General features: G+C 36.2%; 1 protein-coding gene and 1 long non-coding RNA gene across 2 annotated transcripts; one reads left to right on the forward strand and one right to left on the reverse strand.

The window, feature by feature from the left end:
• Window positions 1-11,529: 11,529 nt before the first annotated feature.
• Window positions 11,530-15,316, forward strand: LOC107399235 (uncharacterized). Its single transcript, XR_001575891.2, has 2 exons — window positions 11,530-14,739; window positions 14,793-15,316. It is a non-coding gene; the product is annotated as an uncharacterized LOC107399235 (long non-coding RNA).
• Window positions 15,226-19,645, reverse strand: Smg5 (Smg5 nonsense mediated mRNA decay factor). Its single transcript, XM_001807161.4, has 4 exons — window positions 19,325-19,645; window positions 17,361-19,278; window positions 15,833-16,076; window positions 15,226-15,787 (listed from the first exon to the last, which is right to left on the reverse strand). The coding sequence occupies exons 1-4, from the start codon at window positions 19,393-19,395 to the stop codon at window positions 15,396-15,398; spliced, it is 2,625 nt and encodes an 874-aa protein (XP_001807213.1). The 5' UTR covers window positions 19,396-19,645; the 3' UTR covers window positions 15,226-15,395.
• Window positions 19,646-19,659: the final 14 nt, after the last annotated feature.

Genomic DNA, 19,659 nt, shown 5'->3' on the forward strand with positions numbered 1-19,659 from the left:
TACGAATTCACGTGCAGAAATAATCACGATCTTAAAACATGTGGTTAGACTAATAACATCGTTGTAAAGTTAGCGGAAAGACGTGGCGTAGCCTTACCTTTAAATACACACCGATGTATTTGTAGTGTTTCGGTGCCAGAAATCGTGCGCTAGCTGATCTAATGAGATTCCGCGTTTGCTATCTAGACGTGTCACACCTTCACAGCTGTAGCAATTAGCTGATTCTCGGATTAAATATTCAATAAGTTGCCATAAATCATCGCCACGTAACAAATGGCCGGTAATTCTACGTTTCAATCTGATACCCATTTTTAAAAATTGACCAAAATACCAAATTTACTCAGCCAATTCCAAAACTGGCCCAGGTAGAAAGTGAATACCTGCGTTTTAAAACTGCAATAAACATTATTTTTGATGGCTGCCGCCAGGTAAGTACCGAACAAACTTTTGTTACGGCCCCCAATTTTACCCAGAAAAGGGCATTTTTTCCGAAATCGTTCGATAGGCCTATTTACATAAACACGTCAGAGTTATGTTAAAAATACTCGTATGTATGAGAAAGGTCAAAGATTGAGATCACTCGCATCAACAATGTGTCAATGTTAGATACAGTTTTGAAAAAATTGTTGCTTAATAAATAATAAAAGCAACAGTTCAGGCGCTTTATCAGAAAACCCAGCGGAACTGTTCAAATTTCTAATACGAGCCTAAACAGGTGAATTAGTTTTAACAAAGAACTTGGTGTTTAAGGTATTTTTTGTTAATTGAGGTGAACAAGAGCGTAATAATGTGGGGCAATAAAATGGTGGTGTTAGAGTCGGTTTGCGCTAAAACAATGCACATTTGATGTGTAAATCGAGCGTATAGACACCTTATTAAAAGATATTTATTGCACGAATGGGCTAATAACAAGAATCCGGTTTGTTAAACATTTCCCCGTCGAGTTGGAAACGCAAGAATTTTGATTTGTCGTTGTAGAAATAATCCAACAAATTAAGCCGGCCATGGGAGTGAATAACTCACCGCGTTCGAACGTATGATACCTGTACCATTAGGTTAATACGTAAAATTTCCATAATTTGTTTTATTTTTTGTCCGAAGCTGAGGCACTTTCGGTGTTAGTGGCTAACATCGCGTGTAGATTTAATCTCTTACGGAATGTAGCATGTTTATTTCGTATATTTATCTTGATAACCGCAGTTGATTATAAACAAGCATTCGTGGATTAAGCTGACATTTAAAATACAGGGTGCTGACAATCAATTTAAAATTTAATTACACGAAAAATCTCCCGGTTTCCTTTGATAGTGTATCGCTGTTCGGATCGAATTCTACCAGCAATTATTATAAATTATGCACGCGCCCCCGCATTAATTAACCTCGACTTGTAAAAGTCGCCTTAATTTATTCGAAAACGCGGCGAAAATACCAATCGAGAACCGATTCATTTTTATCATTCCCCATAATGGGATTTAATCTCGTTGGCGATTTCACGGCGAGCCTTGTAAGTGTTTCGGTCACATATAATTGCACCTTTTAATTAACGGACTTATCGGGCAATTTTTCGCATAAACAATTTGTTACACTGCATAATTAAAATGTTCAACAATGGAGACGCGCGCTGGGAATGGCTAACGGTAAACAATCACTTTCGGTTTTCGTGATGTGCCTTTTTCCGACGTCATTCACGGCTATTTTCTTCCTTTTAGAGCTCCATTGTATTCAATGACTAATACGAAATTAAAGGCCGCCTTTAAAAAAATATCATCCTTCTAATCTCGGATTGGCATTGTGTTAAATTGGTTGTACTGCACAAAACCGACTTAATGCTGTCATTATCAGCATACTCCAGGCGGACAAAAGTCAATAACCACGCCAATTTTTACCGCCGAAATTAAACCACTTCCACAAAATGCCCCCAATTATCCGCAATTCCCATATAATTAACCGTTTTTTAAACTTATTTCAAAAATAAAACATCTATAGTTATTACAAGGAAGATACAATAAATACAGAGTATGTGGTAGGGACCGGAAGATATTTGAACAGTTGTTGAAAATTACTAAATACACTTTTAATGTCAGATCGCTAGAACTTACGAAAAAAACAGAATTGTTGAAGTTTGAATTTGAAGCTCCTCTGATATAATCAAAAATTATTGTTTACATCCGATCGGATAAAATAAATCGTGCTGAAGTGGCACTTTTCTAATTTAAGAATCTGCCACTCTCAAAAACTTAATGCTCCACAGCCCATAAAATGAAGAAGGTTTTCTAGAGTTCAGTTTTATGCCAAGCCTTTACACTGCGTATTTAAATTTAAAAAATTTTTTAAATTTTTTGGAAGCGGTTACAAGAAAGCAAATGTTATTCTACGGAAGAAGACATTGCTTTCTGGCTTTTGGAAACCTTTTAACGACTAGAAGACCCTAGAACTGGCACACAAAATGTGGTCTTTGGATTTCTAACTCTTTAAAAACCCACAAAATACTTAAACGTTAATAAAAATCACTGAGATACAAGTCGGTCAACGTTCAACAACATCGGTTTCAAGAGCTCAAATCAGGCAAGACAATAACTGAAAAAGTTCAATATTGACACGCTACCAAAACACCTTTTTCCTCTTGTTTCTTTATTTACTTGGCAGCTAAACATAATAACAAAAACAGACAGGTAAGTGTTTCAAAAAGTACTGATCTCTCATGCCTGAATTCATTATTATATAACGTAAAAATTGTGCTCGAATTTATAGAGAGGTCAAAAGAAGTAAAACAATTCCACTTTTTTTTTCATGTTTATATTTAGTTTCTGTGGTAAAGGGGGGTATTTTACGCTTATTTTGCGTATTATACTACCATTTTTACAAAACTAGCTTACCCAAAAAAATTATTTAAAAATTTATTTCAATTTGAAAAATGGTGGATGCGCCGAATTATTTTTTAAAAAAATTAATAACTCAAAAACTAAAAGTCGTAGAACAAAACGGTTTATTCCAGTGAATTCTGCGGCTCATTCTACGTGTTATTCCAGCTTTCCACAAAATTTTGAATTTTCTTGCTTAAATTTTTTATGGTCAAGGCAAGAACGTTCATAAAAATAAAAAAAAAATTTTTAACTCACTCTGGCAAAGTTTTATGGACTTTCATATGCCTCTACAACCCATTAGAGTTGTTAAAATTTCAAAAAAAAGCCCATATGTTTGATTTTTTAAATTTTTGTCGCGATCTTTGACGACTTTATCCAGCAATAACTTCGGAACTATTTGAGATATCACTATGAAGTTTGTTATCGTTAGAAAGCTCTTTTAATTGTCTATTTTTCCCAAAAAAGAGTATAGTTCTCCGACTAATAGTTTTCGAGAAAATTGCAGATGAAAGCAAGAACAGGTTGGTAAAATTTAAAAAAATTCATAATTAAAAAACTATTAGGAATGTGGCAATTTTCTCGACGCCAGTCAATTCCCCGGGTCATTTTACATAAGTTAGAATTAACACTGTTTTACTTAATTGAGAAAAAAAAATGAAAAATGGGAATACTTAAACAAAGTTTGGATTTTTCGATGATACTACATTAAGCCAAAAATTTTTTTTTTTTTGAAATGCCACTTTTTATGGCAGTTTTTAACTAATTTTAAACAATGAAACAGATTGAAGATTTTTTATTGGTCAGGACTTAATTTAGCGACTAGAACTGAAAAGGGGCAAATGCAGTATTGAAGAAATAGTTCCTTTCTTCTAACACCTGACGATCCTTCTGGCATAGAACCGTTTGTAAAGGCACTTTTCTTTGGATGTAGAGAGTGGCAGCTTTCGATCGTTCAAATAAGCAGTGAGTAATTTAATTTATAGCTAATGTGTGCCATTATAATTCGCTCTTTAATAACGCTTGTATTCCCGTAATGGCATGCAGTAAGCAAGTTTTCTCTTCAAAGGTGCAATTTTCGTCCGGGTAAAAAACCTCAGCCAATAATGTAACATAAAGTGATACAACACACGCAGTGGGAACAATTTTAAAGCTAGTGTTAAGCTCGCCACAATACTCATTATGCCCGACCTTAATGGCACGTTTCTCATATTTGCCATATCTGCCTTGAGGATCTCACATGGCGAATGTCATAATACCATCGCTCTAACTACACAATCTGCATTGTTAATCCGTTAGTGCGGTGGAACAGGTCGTCCTTTTATCTCTCTCACCTTGCGCTTCGCTTAGATAATTAGAAGGTGGCTGACGTTTAGATATGCTGGGGGCTTTCTTAGCGGATTGCATACAGGGATAAATCTGTAACTATGAATATGGGGAGATGGGAGGGGGACGCATTGTTGGAATGTTGCACTTATGTTCAACATTTGTACACGGACGGCGTTGTAATGAATCGTTTGCCTGTCATAGACCGACGTCTCCTACCGGATTCAATTTGCATAAGACCGAATTTAGATGTCCGAGATAAACCGGCGCTCGACTATTTAATAACGTTATTCAAGACTTGAGACAGCTCCTCTCACACTCCGGCTTTGATTTTTCCCAAATAGTCAAGTGCCGGTCGTCATCATAGAGGGTATCATGCGGACGCTTTGTATAGTGACCAAGTGGCGCACTTGGTCTGACCAAGCACCGCTAACTGAGACCGCTTCGGTTCTCTGCGGCTTGGCTATTAAACAAGGGTTCACTCTCGAGCGCCACCGCTGCATTCCCAAGCGACCGCAAGACCCAACTTGCCTCTTCTATATCCAATTAGTAACTTAATTAATATTGATGCCGCATAAAGAATCTCTCTAGGAGGTTTATCATATTAACGACTACAAGGCGTTACAATTTCGAGTTTCTGAATTTTTAACGCGCCATCAAGACTAAATTACCTCACATGTGCGACACCAACACGCCGAAACTGCAAAAACACAAACCTCATCCACCGTTTTTCTTTAGAATACGAATACATATTTGTGAAAGTGGGCTTAAAAAACTTTTTTTAAAACTTGATGTAGCAAAGATTTATGAACTTTTCTATGCCTTTACAACCCTCTGGAGTTGTTAAAAGTGAATAAAAAAGTCAATAAGTTCGATTTTTAAAATTTTGATTTATCCGATTTTTGCGAGATTTTTGACGATTTTCGGTACACGGGCAATAATTCCGGAACTATTAAAGATAACCCCAGAAAGTTTATTATCGTTCGAAAGCCCTTTTAATTATCTATCTTTTGAAAAAAAGAGCATTGTTATGAGACTAACAGTTTTCGAGAAAATTGCAAATAAAAGGAAAAAAATTGGTAAAACTTTAAAAAATTAGTAACTAAAAAACTGTTGAGAATTTTGAGATTTTCTCAATGCCAATCGATTCCCCAGATCATTTTACATATGTTAGAGTCAAAATAGTTCCACTTTTTCAAATAGTATTGCCGTAATTTATTTTATTTTAATTTGAAAAATGGTGGATGCGCCGAATTATTTTTAAAAAAATTCATAACTCAAAAACTAAAAGTCGTAGAGCAATGCGGTTTGTTCCATTGAATTCAGCGGCTCATTTTCTGTATTACACCAACTTTTCACGAGATTTAAAATTTAAAATTTTCTTGCTAAAATTTCCTGAGTAATAAATACACTTACCCTCAAAAAGGTGAAAAAATTAAATGTTTTTAAAACTCGTTCTATCACAGTTTTTTGGACTTTTATGTGCTTTTACATCTTTCTGGAGTTGTCAAAAGTCTAAAAAAGTCCATGTGTTCAATTTTTTTATGTTTGATTTTTTAAATTTTTGTCGAGATTTTGGTCGATTTCGGGTACCCGGACCATTTATCGAGCAATAACTCCGGGACTATTAGAGATAACTTAGAGATAAGTTTATTATCGTTGGAAAGCTTTTTTAATTATCTATCTTTTCAAAAAAAGACCATTGTTCTCCGACTAATAGTTTTCGAGAAAATTGCAAATAAAAGGAAAACAATTGGTAAAATTTAAAAAAATTTGTAACTAAAAATCTATTAGGAATTTATCGATTTTCTCAACGCCAATCGATTCCCCAAATGATTTTACATATGTTAGAGTCAAAATAGTTCCACTTTTGCAAATAGTATTGCCGTAATTTATTTTATTTTTATTTGAAAAATGGTGGATGCGCCGAGTTATTTTTCAAAAATTTCATAACTCAAAAACTAAAAGTCGTAGAGCAATGCGGTTTGTTTTATTGAATTCAGCGGCTCATTTTGTGTGTCACACCAACTTTTGACAAAATTTAAAATTTTGACTTTTTTTGCTAAAATTTCCTGAGTACCTTCAAGAAAGTGAAAAAATTATTATTTTTTAAACTCGTTCTATCATAGTTTTTAGGACATATATATGCCTTTGCAACTCTGTAGAGTTGTTAAAAGTCCAAAAAAGTCCATATATTCGATTTTTTGATGTTTTTCTAATTTTTGTCGCGATTTTGGTCGATTCTGGGTATCCGGAACATTTCTCGAGCAATAACTCCGGAACTTTTAGAGATAACCCAATGAAGTGTACTACCGTTGGAAAGCTCTTTTAATTATCTATCTTTTTTAAAAAAGACCTTTGTTCTCCGACTAATAGTTTTTGAGAAAATTGCAAATAAAAGCAGAAATAGGTAAAATTTAAAAAAATTCATAACTAAAAAACTGTTGGGAATTTGGCAGTTTTCTCGATGTCAATCGATTCCCCGGATCATTTTGCATGGGTAAGGATCAAAATAGTTCAAATTTTTTGCATAGTTTTGCCGTGATTGAAAACATAAAAAACTTCTTGAATCAGTTCTAGAATCTTGATCAAACTTTAATTGGTCACATGGTTATGAGGCACTCTCTATTTTGCGTTATCGTTCCAAGTGGGATTAAAGTTTTTGGGGAAATGTAATTTGGTGTGTTTGCTGTAGCACTTGTGATTTTTGGGTAAAATCTATCAAATCAATAACAATCGGCACTTGATCCAAATTTTTATCATTATTGCGATCAGTAATTTGTGGATTTGTTGGATTAGCGGTTGATCCGCAGGTGTCGTACGTCACGTTTGATAAAAAGGCTCAGTTGTGTGGACTGAATAAGGTAGTAAATAAATGTTTAATGAGACAGAATGTTGATCCAAACCCATCATATATTTTATTGTTATTGATGACATGCAAAGATAACAAATAACATTAAATATTATCATTATCATTACTAGAGACGATAATGCGTATCACTGTAAAGTGTTGTAAACCCACTCGAAACGAAAACGTCTCATTAATAATTTATTTAAATTTCTCAATCATGCCCTCAACGATAAGTGCAATGAATAATAGTAAAACCTGGTAATCGTTCTCAGAAGTATGAATTATTGCTGGTGTAGACCGCATGGTTTTTGTTTTGCGGTTGGTATTAATGGTCGGAATTTTTTCCCAAGTAAATGTGGTTTCTTAAGGCACAAAATTACACCAAACAAAAAATTTAATTCGCTCCGGGGAATGTCATTTCTGACATTTGCTAACTCTGTTCGGAATTTGGTTGGATTTTTTCGATGCACTTGATAAACTCGAAAGGATCAAAGACAAAGCATTTTGTAATACCAGCAATCTCGCAAATCTAAATGTGTCATTACAAAATTTCGAATGAGGTGTCATAATCTTTATTGAACAACACTTGAGAGATAATAGGTTTATTATTTGACTTTGTTGTATTTGATTGCTGATTAAAACTGAAAAAATGGTGTACACTCGTTGGTAATAAAAATGTCCGCTGTAATAAGAAACACGAAGTGAGCATTTTGCGCGATTAAAACGCTCGTAAAGGCAAATCACTTTTCTTGTTTATTGTCCCAGGTGTACTTTCGATAAATGAATAATGCCATCAAAAAGATCCCTTTCGGAGCCGCGAATTGTAAACAAGTTTATCGAGTGTCCCGGATTGAAAGGTAAATAGCAAATTTGTAAAGCGTAAAAGCATAACCAACAGTGCATTATAAATTTCGTACATTCACAAACAGTTTAATTACAAGGTTGTTAAAATCAACTAGCAAAAAGTTCATCGACCTTGGCGCGCCTTTATATACTCTTAGTGGGTACCTGAACAAATAAAACTGAACAAACATCGCTATTTGCTTTGCATAATTGATTGTTCAAGATACTTATCAAGTTATTGATTATTTATTGTTTGTACAACTCGGCCGTGTTTGTAATTTTTGTTTTCAAATATTGGAAGATATTCTGCAATTAGCACGACGGTCCTTGGCTCGGACACCAGGCTGGCCAACACCAAATCATCACCGATAGCCCACAAGTGTCACACTTCACGCTATCGCGCACCAGAAAAGGCCAGATTTCTTATCATTTATCACCATAATACACTCATTGATTTCGATATTTGACTACTCTTTCCGGAAACTGATGACGCACGGACAAATCCCCCGATCCACAATCTGGATCAAAAATTTCAATTGATCGGAGTGCATCAAATGTGCAAACATTTGCGGACCTTATCGCGCAAATAACCGTCAACGCTACAACATATTCGCAATTTTATACACAGACATTGTAATCCATCACAGGCACACAAAAAATATATATTATATATAATATATAATATATTATATATTATATATTATATATTATATATTATATATTATATATTATATATTATATATTATATATTATATATTATATATTATATATTATACAGCGTGCTCAAAAACTGGCGCACCAACTCAATGGTGTGTGGTGGAAAACTGGTTACATATAAAGGTAAAAATAGTAAGAAAATTCTTTGTATTTAAGTTATTGATAAATAACGAATTTTAATTAAATGATACGTGGCAACGTTGTCTAACAGTCGTGATCGCAATAAAACTTGATCAACAATAAAAATAAATTATTTTTGAAACGGTTTCCTAGGAAATAATTCCCAGTGTTGGGACATCTACACATTGTGATTTTTTTTGATGAATTTTAATTTTTTTAAATTAAAAAAACTGCTAAAATCTGATAGTAAATTTAAAAATAATTATTCATCGTTGTGTTACGGAACGATTACCTGGTATGAAACATAAAAACATAAAAAAATAATGAAAACTAAAGAAGTTAACACAATAAGTTTGTAGCTCCAGATTTCTTAAAATATGACTTTAGGAATTTTTTCAACATTTTTCCCGTAATCTGCACTTGCTTCTCAATAACGTACCACTGAGTTGGTGCGCCAGTTTTTGAGCACCCTGTATATTATATATTATATATTATATATTTTATATATTCTATATTATATATTATATATTATATATTATATATTATATATTATATATTATATATTATATATTATATATTATATATTATATATTATATATTATATATTATATATTATATATTATATATTATATATTATATATTATATATTATATATTATATATTATGACATTCTTCTATTTCCTATTTTGTACAACGTCCGTTGTAGCGTACTATTGGTGTTGTAGAGGGTGAACGTCCAGACTGTAGATCTGTTTCAGTTATAAAACTTTTAATTTTAGAACTTCGGAAAGGTTTTATGCTGACTTTATATGAAATTTAATTTTGCGACTTGTCATGTAAACTCCTCGACTGAAATAGCGGTTATGTGTTTTTATAAGTCTGTAAAACTTTTAGTACGTTCCATTTTTGAGCATTTGCGTAAAAATTCGTCTTTCTTGAAGGTTAAATAAATAGGATTGCAGTAGTTGGAGAAAAAACAGTTAAAGATTCAAACTTTGTTTATTACGTTGGAGAATAAACATGTCGATAAGTATAGTATATATTTAAAATAGATAATTGGGCGCATTAGTATAACAAATAGATTTATTTATGTTTGTAGTTTAGAGTAACTGTTTATGTTCCACAGAAAATGTGTGCATGTTTGCAGTGTTTTTGGTCAATTGGTCGTATGGCAACCGGAGTGTAAAGTGTCCTTTAGGTGGCTACGCCGTGTGAAGAGATTAGTCTAAATCTCGCATTTATTAAATTAAAATAAATGCTTGCTTCACGGTTAGTAATTAATTAAAAACTTGTCATTATCTCGAGCGCATTTATACGGTGTGCTTCAGTGGAGCGAGACGTTTTGGTTTGTGGATGGGAGTGTACCCTTAGGAAACATATAAATTCCCTTCGCCTCCCCCTTAGGCCCCCTGTATAAGTATACGCTTGGACTGTCTTGAAAAGATGAGAATCGTACTGCGAATTCCAGTTCCTTAAGATTATCGTTCCGTCTCCCTTGCACACATCCGTCCATAAAGTCGTCCTTTTTGTACGGTGCGCTCTTTATAAACCGAGACAGCATTATGGCCTCATGAAAGTGGAAAGTGAGAAAGATTAAATCCGCAGTCAACGTGGACATGACAAGCGACTGTCGGCGGAACGCACCAATCGCATTCCGCCGACACGCCCATTTACTTAAGGGATAAAGAGCGACACTTTACATTAGAACGATAAGGAAGAACGACGCCTCTCTCTCACGCCCACGTCGGCCCGCCCGCATAGCGCCGTCTTTGTCGGCGAGTAGCTACTATAATAGCACCGGTTTAATGTGTATGTAGGTATACAGTACCAGACCTAACCTTACCTCACTACTTACATCCACCAGCATGTGTAAGGTACAGTGTCAACACACATGTACGAGCCATGTGTGAACGTACACTCGACGCTGCTACAGGCTATTGTTAATTCCGACTGTACCGAGTTAATTATAGCCTCTATACCTAAATAAAACGAAAATGTGACTACGTTTTATCTAATTATGAAAGATATGTACATCCGCGGTGAAATGTTTTGTTTCGAAAGCACTTGCAATTAAGTGCTCAAGTGTTGCTTGCGCGCGTCTTGTGTATTATTACACTCCATTCACAGGGACGGGAAAAACACCCCAACCCTTCTCTAATCGAGTTTCAGGGGCACGACGATATCATAAAACAATTTACCACCGCTTTGACCCATTTTTTTCATCAACCCTACTGCCAAAATGACAACTATACCAAACGCCGGCTAGGCGCAAGTCGAAAAACTTCCAAAAACCGGTTATTTGCGTCTTTCGCATTAGAAATTATGCCACCAACATTACACGCATGCACACTTTGTGGAGGACTTCGGTCACATTAGAGACGATTTCTATATAGATGTAATTAATTAATGTAATTCTAATTAATCCCTCAACAACTGTTATGATAAGTAATAGGTTTTGTTGAATTATATGATAGGCATTTCTTGTAGTAGTAGTATGTTAATAATTTCCTGTTTCTACCTTGTTAAGAACAAAAAAAATGTCAAAAAAGGTCAATTCAGAGACAAGTGTTGAAATGCCAACTGTCAATAAATCGAATTAGTTTCTACTTTTGCAACATCGAGGCGTGTCACGCAATTGTCGCCAACTTAAAAAAATCAAAAATAACGTGACAAGTGGCGATTAGCGTTTAGAAATTGATTAGTGCTTGCATTAACGACTTTATAAAAGTCTGTAAAAGTTATAAGTAATTATAAATTGAAGCTAATTTATTGGTTGCCAGTCATCTGTTTTTATTATAAATTATAAATCATGATTCTTTTGATTGAAAGCGATTAAAATATTGTTGCAACGGTTGGTAAATAAGTCAAGGTCCAAGGTAATCAATTTTTATCGACGTTTCAATTAAAGGAGAAGAAAAATTTATATCAGATAAAGAAGTAATATTGGAAAAAGTATAACTGAGGGATTTGATGTCTGGATGCAGGCAACCCATAATACATCATTAGTATTTATTCAGCGTCTGTGCCGGGAAACTTTTATGTATATTTTATTTAAAGTTGTTGAAATAAAAATGTGTTTGTTCAGTCGGAAGTGCTGTTTAATTGAAAAGCTTTTTATTGTTTTTTGGCGATTTGCTGACATGAGTTGAAATGATGAGTTATGAAAGATTCAAGCATTAATGTATTTCTTGGTCGTAACTATCTGAAATCGATCGGCTCAAGTTCAGACATAAATAAAATAACCTGCAACGACAATAGAAAAGAAATGAAATCGCTCAGAAATCATCAGTTATTCTCGATGTCAACCAGGATTTGTCGATGATAAGAACGCTCATGCTCCACGTCTACTTATCGATAAAAATAAACCGATTTAATAAACTTGAATTAGCATTAAAAAGAGATACGGCTGAAACTCATCAAAGTCGAATTTTTTCCCCGATATATTTTATTAATCAGAGCAGGAAAAAACACAACCGCTTTGTTTATCCTTAACGAATACGAAATTAATTTTAAAGATTTAAAAGCTAAAACCCGCCTCTGCAAAAAATGGAATACGTAATGAAAAAGATGTCTGGATGAAATTTTTCGCACGAACGCGAGTGGACTTCTAAGCGTCGATTTAAAAGCTTGAAATTTTTAACGATGAATTAATTCTATCGCCATGTTTTGGCTTTTTCATTTGAAATTTCAGTCGCGTCCCGAATTTCTTTTTAACTCAAAACTTAATTACACCCAATTTCGGCTCGATGCGACTCTCAAGGTCGTCTTGCGACATGTAGTGACGCAACGGCAAGCCCTCGAAGAACGAAGGCATAAAGGAGCCGCTGATCTCGTATAAAAATGGTGGCACACTAAGTAATCGATAAATCCAGACTAATTCTGAGCTTATTGCTGCACTCCCCTCTGACTTCCCGTTTCATCCACGACAGGCGGCATTTATAGCCGCGTTTACATCTTCGGTTAACGGCATTTTTCTGCACCTCGCGCTCGTGTGTGGTCGGTAAAAAACACGGCCTTTTTGTCGGGGGCATTCAAATATTAATAGCTATATTCGAGACAGTAAAAAACTGTTAAACATAATACCGAGGGCACATTAATAAAGCGGGCAGTGAATCATTATGTGAGCTGTAGCGGCGGTAAATTGGACGATCGAAATAAAAAATACGAGGGGAAGTTTTTAATGGAGCTGTTGATTGGAATGATGAGCTCTATAATTAATCGACGATGGACGATAAAACTATCGAAATCTTCTAATAATCCGTTTTAATAAATCAATTCGGCTGCGGCTAATGGAGGAGACGAGACGTTCTAGAGCGGAAAGAAACGATTACATCATTTATCACACCAACGGACTAAATCATTTATCTAAATTCAATTATGTATGAAAAAATTATATAGATTTGTTTTTACGATCAGCCAATAACCTCTTATCGGTCATTACAAATTTATTTATTTTGCGTGCAACAGGCAGAAAATTTGAATTCGCAACAAATATTTGCATTCATAGGTAAATAGTCTGTTTGGAAATAGAATAAATTGGAAAAAGAGCTTCCGGCAACAATTATGAAAAATATTTACATATTAACGCGAATGAAACTACCCAGCCACAAAAAGTGGGAGTTAGATCCAAGCTAGAGTGTTTAAATAAATGCTTAAAAAATATTAGTATACAGGTGTCCGTTTTTTGAGCTCCACCAGTTTTTGAATTATTGGAAAAAACGGAAATTTGTTATTTTCGTTTTTATTTTTTCAAAGGAAAACTAAAAGAACGTTTTTAACTAGACAAGAAATCTAGATGTGTCATTCCATTTTCCAAGACGTTCTTGATGTCAGAGTTACAACACTCAACTTTATTTTTTCTTATAGAAGCCATATTCGCTTTTTGTATTCTTGAAAAGTGTTTTTTTTTTCTGATTACAACGATGTACACATTATATCAACGAATCTTACATGCTGATCATTTTTGCGAAGAGTGCTTGGAAAAGACGCTAACAATTTTGTTTTTAAACAAACTAGATCTTGGAAGTTTATAATTTATAATAACTGTCCAAATTGTCCCATTTTTTTGTTTCTGATATTGAGTATAAAATATTTGGTAATAAGTGTGGAAGTAATGAATAAATTATGAGATAGTCTTTTATATAAATGTATTTTCCAATTTTTCGTGAAAAATTTACATAAATGCGGAACCGATTGATATCAATTTAATGCTTTTAATTTAAATAAAATTTATGATTGGAATAAAATTGGAATCGGCGATGATTCCAAATCAGTTTTTTCTTATTGGGCCGTTGTATTTAATTAGAGTTTGCCGTTGGTTTAAAGTTCGTTAGTGCTAAACTAATCTTTCTGTTTACGCGTCCGCACTTTGTCAATAATAAACCGCTGGCAATAATACATCAGCATTCGTTATTAAAACGAAATAGCTATTATTAACATTTATAAAGCTGTCGGCTGACCATTTCAGTTTAGTGAATCCGAATTCACATTACATGAATGAATGACAAACCGAGCCATTAGCTATTATAGCTTATTCAACGTCCTGTATATGTATAATGAAGAGGGTTGAGCGGCCGGACGGCGGCGATTGTGGCGTTCGGCGGTGGTTCACACCCGCAACCACCTATCTGCTCATTAGCCGAGTCTCGCGGTGCATTGCACACTCTATCAACATTAAATTAACCACCAGCCGCGTTGCTAAACACTGCACATTACTAAAACGGACCGACATGCATTCAGGGGACGGCGGCGAATAATTACGTTTCCATCAACGCTAATAGATTTTTCTATTGCGACAAGCGGGTCAACGGCCAAAAAAGTGTGCTAATTCGTTTCGATATTTAATCCCCGAGCGAATTACCTTCGACCTTTGATTACAGATAACGCCGCTAATATCGGCCTTGCAATAAAAGCGACTTTGATAAATCCATTTAATAATAAAGAAAGCCCACGTCGCGCTACCGCTTATCTAATGGTAGTTTTGCATTAGCGTCGTGATTAAACGGCCGCCGAGTAATTACCGTAAGTCAAAGCGTCGCCCTTTAAATCCGTCCTCGCAACTAATTAACCCGCAGGGTCGCAGCCTTCGATACCCTGGCCCCTTTCTCAGTCGGAGGCAATCAGCGGCTGGTACTAAGTATGGCGTGCCATCTATATTTCCACCCCACAAAATGATGATCGCGTGCGAACACCGCTGTCTCGTGAGCGAATTAAATAACGTTGCTCAAAGATTTACCGTCGACGCGCGAGGAGTCCATTACTTATGGAACAATGGTCACGAACGTCCATGATTCATGACGCCGACTGATGCCTGTTTGATGCGACTAGTGGTTTGCTCGAGAACTTACAAACTTCGGGACGAAAAAACACAAATTGCTTTTTTATTGCCGGTACAAGGAATTCCGAGACTTAACTACGGGAAAATTGCACCCAAGACGGAGGTATTAATAAATTACGAGCCTTGGACCGAATTAAAATGTGGCGGATGCGCCGGGCAAATAAAACACGTTCTCAGTAAAATAAGCCTTTATTGCTGACAAAACAAGTAAAACTACAAATCCTGTTGAAATGAATAAAGTTCGCGGTTAAAATTCCAAAATGAACAATTCTTCACAACCACCGCCTGCACCCGCACGATCCGATGAGCTCATAATCCCATATCCCGCTCAATTCGCCATTCATCTCCTCGTCTTGTAACTCTTCTTCCATTTACTATAAAACTGCGTAATTGATTCGATCGAAATCCCTGCCGACTGCGCCAAGCCCACGTAACTAAATTCCTTATTTTCGCCGTTCGACAAAACGTTCTGATTCCCAATAAGTAAAGTAATTAGATTAGCGGCTCCTTTCTGTTGTTCGGCCAAGTAGTAGCAACACTCAATGATCTGGATGTACGTCGACATTTCCTTATCTCGCTTCTTCGGATACTTGATGAAAGGAATCGCCGCGCGTTCTTGGGGTCGTTGAGCCCGAAAAAATCGGTTTCCGCGATGAAATTGACTCTCCAACCAACGGATAGCGTCACGAGCTTCACTCTGCTCCCGTTTTAAATCGTCCAAAGCCTGTACAACTAAAAAAAACTCTCGTTTAAATACAACCCAAAGTTGTAATTTACCTGCAGATGGTATTAAGACGATAAATTTCCTCGACTGCACGAAATGTTTGACCATAAATGTATATTTAATTAAGGCGTCAGCGTCTAAAACCAAATAGGGCGAGAGCGAAGCCTTTCCTTTCACTCTATTTTCCAACGCTCGTACTTCAGACGCCAGCCACAACTGCCCCATATGTTTCATTTTCATAAGTTGGCCCTTATCACCCTCCTTATCACCGATTACGTGGCCGGTTTCTTGCATTTCCTGAAAAATCTGGTTAAGAATAGGCGTTTCACGTTCGGGATTGTCTTAATTAAACAGGGCTAGAATCGCGCCGCGAACTCTACAAACCGGAAGTGATGTAATTACGCGCATTTCGTGAAAATTGCCGTTGAAATCGCACCAGACTCATTTGCATCTATATGGAATCGAGCGCATTTCGCCGCATGAACAAGCTCCGGACGCATTCCGGAGTCGCATCCGCGTCGTTTCCGGACCGACGGCGCGGTAATGAGAGCGATATTTGTTCCCTAGACGATACTACGAACCAAGACATCGAATACGCCAACTTCTTAAACTTACTAAGAGGCGAAAGGGACGCGCCCGACAAGATAATGCCTTTATAGGCGACCGCGGAACGGCCTTTCACACCTCGAAGTTAATTAATTTTCAGACGCAAAATTAAAACGGTTGCAACAAACTTATTCATATTTAATAATAACGTAATAAAAGAACAATTTGGTCAGTATTTCTAATAATAATAAATTGTGTTTGAGAATGTTTTGCGAGTTTGAACCGATTCAAGAGATAACCGCCTTGTCAGCAGGGAATAATTACTGCAGTGTAACCTCGGGGTCTGATTGGTATTGTTTACGTTTGGTTAATTATTGATAAAAGTATCTATTTTTGTAAAAAATGCTGCTATTAACACACAATGAACGTTCGTACGTGAATATTGAGTTAGCGTTTGTTGAACTTATGTACTTATGTAAACGATGTGGCATGTAGTTACCACCACTATCTACACACAGTCTAGAGATATTAGTAATTTTTCTGAATAATGACGTGATACCTAAATGAAATCTTTAACATTTTTTTGAAACAAACTGTTATTTATTAGTGTATAGTTAAAAAATTCATAAAAATGACCTTTTTTACCATTGGAACAAAAATAAAAGCAAATGTTTCTAACTTGATCTAAAAATATAAAGAAAATAAACTTTTTTGGTGTATGCATTTTACCTTTATATAACGGCTGAGCGTTTTTCTATATTGTTCTTTTCTTTTTATTCTTTATTTTCAAAGTTCTCGTAATAAGAGATAAATACCATTTATTATTTCACCGATTATTAATTTTATCAACCGTTACGTGTTTTACTGCCCATTTTATATTTTCACGGACTATTTATTACCATACTACTCGTGTGAACTAAAATATGGCAAATTGTCCATAAAGTTGAAAAACTTAATCGTAATTAAAGTATTTCATTAAAATTGTGATTTGTTTTTCTCTAAATTAATGAGAAAAAATGTGACCGCCCCACGTACCAACTCCTCGACGACCGAATTGGTCGCTTTATTCTCGTCGTTTTCGTCGCATTTACAAACAAAAACATTTTTCCGTTCGTCAAAAGTGATCCCGGTCTCCTCAATTCCGGTCAGAAACTTTCCAAACGCCATAAATTTTACGATCCTTGTGACGCTCTCTTCTTTCGTGTTCATTCCATGTTTATGTAAATAATTCCAATCCATATTCTTGTGAGCTTTCTCCAATATGTCAATACCTTTCAAAACAATATCTTCCGACAACGGGATTTTCTCTTCGTTTTTTATAACATTATTCACGTCCAATTTAATACCGGATAGTTTGCTGCTTTTTATATTGATATTAATCAGGTTCAGCATGTTTGTCATTTGACGTAAAAGACTGCGAGTACTTGTACCGCAGGATTTTATAACTTCGGTGTCTTGCATCAACCAGTCGTTTATGATTTTGATCGCTTGGAGGGAGCCTTGCTCTGTTATTATCTCGAGCATGTCGTTCACGTCCATCCGTTTGATTTTCTTAATCACGTCGATTTTATCGTCATTGACCGAATCGTCCGATTTTTTAACTTCAGTCTCATCGTCGGACGATTCGGCCAAAATATTCTCCGAGTCAGAGACAAACGAATCGGAGGAATCCGAATCCGAATCGACTTCGTCGTCTTCACGTTCGCTATCATCCGACTCGATTTCGACAGGAAGTGCTTTCCTGCGACGCAACTGAGACGCGTTTCGCTTCTTTTTACTCTTCTTCAGTAGATCTTTAACAACCCCGTTCTGCTCAATTTTAACCTCCACCTCCGGCAAGGGATAATTAAGGACACTTTCTTGGATGTGATTGGCCACGTTTTGAACCAACTGGGAATAAATGGCAAGGGTGAAGGCAACAGCAGTTGAGACTTGATGCTGGTTTGTTTTCTGCAGTTTGGAGATACATAGGAGACAAATGACGATCATTTTAAAAATCATGTCATTGTTCAACTGTTCGGCTGAGTCGGTTTCAACCGTTTCGCTCCCGGTCGGCGACTCGCAACTTTCGTTGCTTGTCTTCAGTTGCAAACACTCTTCTAAATCTTTGTACGTTTGGTGGCACAAACTGTAAACTTTGGCAACTTTTTTATTAAAGTACCAGATATCGATAAGGAGGAGGAACCGCGAAATAAATCGTTTGAGATGATCGTCTTGCGTGTTCGAATCAGAGTTTGGCTCCACCGGGAGTTGCTCTAAATATTTCGAGTTTTTATCGAAAAGACTGTGCAAATTATTCGTTGTCCCGTCGAAAGAAACAGGACACGCCAGGCAACGCATGTAGTGGTAAACCGCGTCTAGAAATTTGTTCTGGTTCATTGCTAAAGTCCCCATTTGATTGTGGGGCATGCCGTGGTCGGGTTTGAACGAAATGGCTTGTAGGTAATAGCGGAAAGCTAGAGTCGCCCCAATTTTGGGGTCAATCTCGAGTTTGTATCGACTCAAATCGCCTAAATAAATCAAACATTGGTGTACTGAAAGGTTCGCCCACTCGAGACACTCCGTTCTGGCGTCGCCCTTGCCGAAGGCGCCCCCCATTGAAAAATCGATGACATGAGTCAGATTTAAATTAAATTCGCACTGCAGTTTGGATATCATGTGGTGGTAGAAGCCAATGCCGGAATTAACATGTGCCAGTAAATTGCAAATTTCGTTCTGGGTGTATTCCTTCTTTTTGAGTTTTTTCGCGGTGGAAACGACGTCATAATAGCCTTTGCGCCACAGTAACTCCTCTCCTTTTTTTCCATACAGGACGGGGTCGGAAAAAATCAACCGTTCGCAGAACTCGCAGAATTTCCGCCGTTGGATTTGCAAGTTGGGGGTGAATAGGTCGCTGATGGTCCGGGCGCAGCTGCGAGCGTCATCTAAACGTTTTGCCTGCTCGGTTGTAGATCTACAAAAGGGGGCTAGACATGTGCAGGGCCACGGGCTGTACCCACCTGTACAACTTTTTAGACTGCTCAAGGCCCTGCTTTTGGTGGATATCGGTAGAATTTTTAACCTTCTTCATTTCAACTCATGTTGCTACCCCGGTCAAGAATTGAACAAACTTCCTTTGAACTCGATTAGTGATTCCAAATACCGAACGGCCACACAACTCATTTTTCTATCATGGTTAATTTCACAAATATGTTTTGACACCATCACAATTTCTTATCAAATCGTCAAATATGTCCATTGCCACATGATTTTGAGAAATTTTACGCCGCCATCTAGCGGCACGGAAAATTTGGTCGCGTAAAACAGCCAAACCATCGACTCAATTTAACCAAAA

This window comes from Tribolium castaneum, chromosome 4 (genome assembly GCF_031307605.1).
Source record: "Tribolium castaneum strain GA2 chromosome 4, icTriCast1.1, whole genome shotgun sequence".
In the NCBI taxonomy this organism is placed as follows: Eukaryota; Metazoa; Arthropoda; class Insecta; order Coleoptera; family Tenebrionidae; genus Tribolium; species Tribolium castaneum.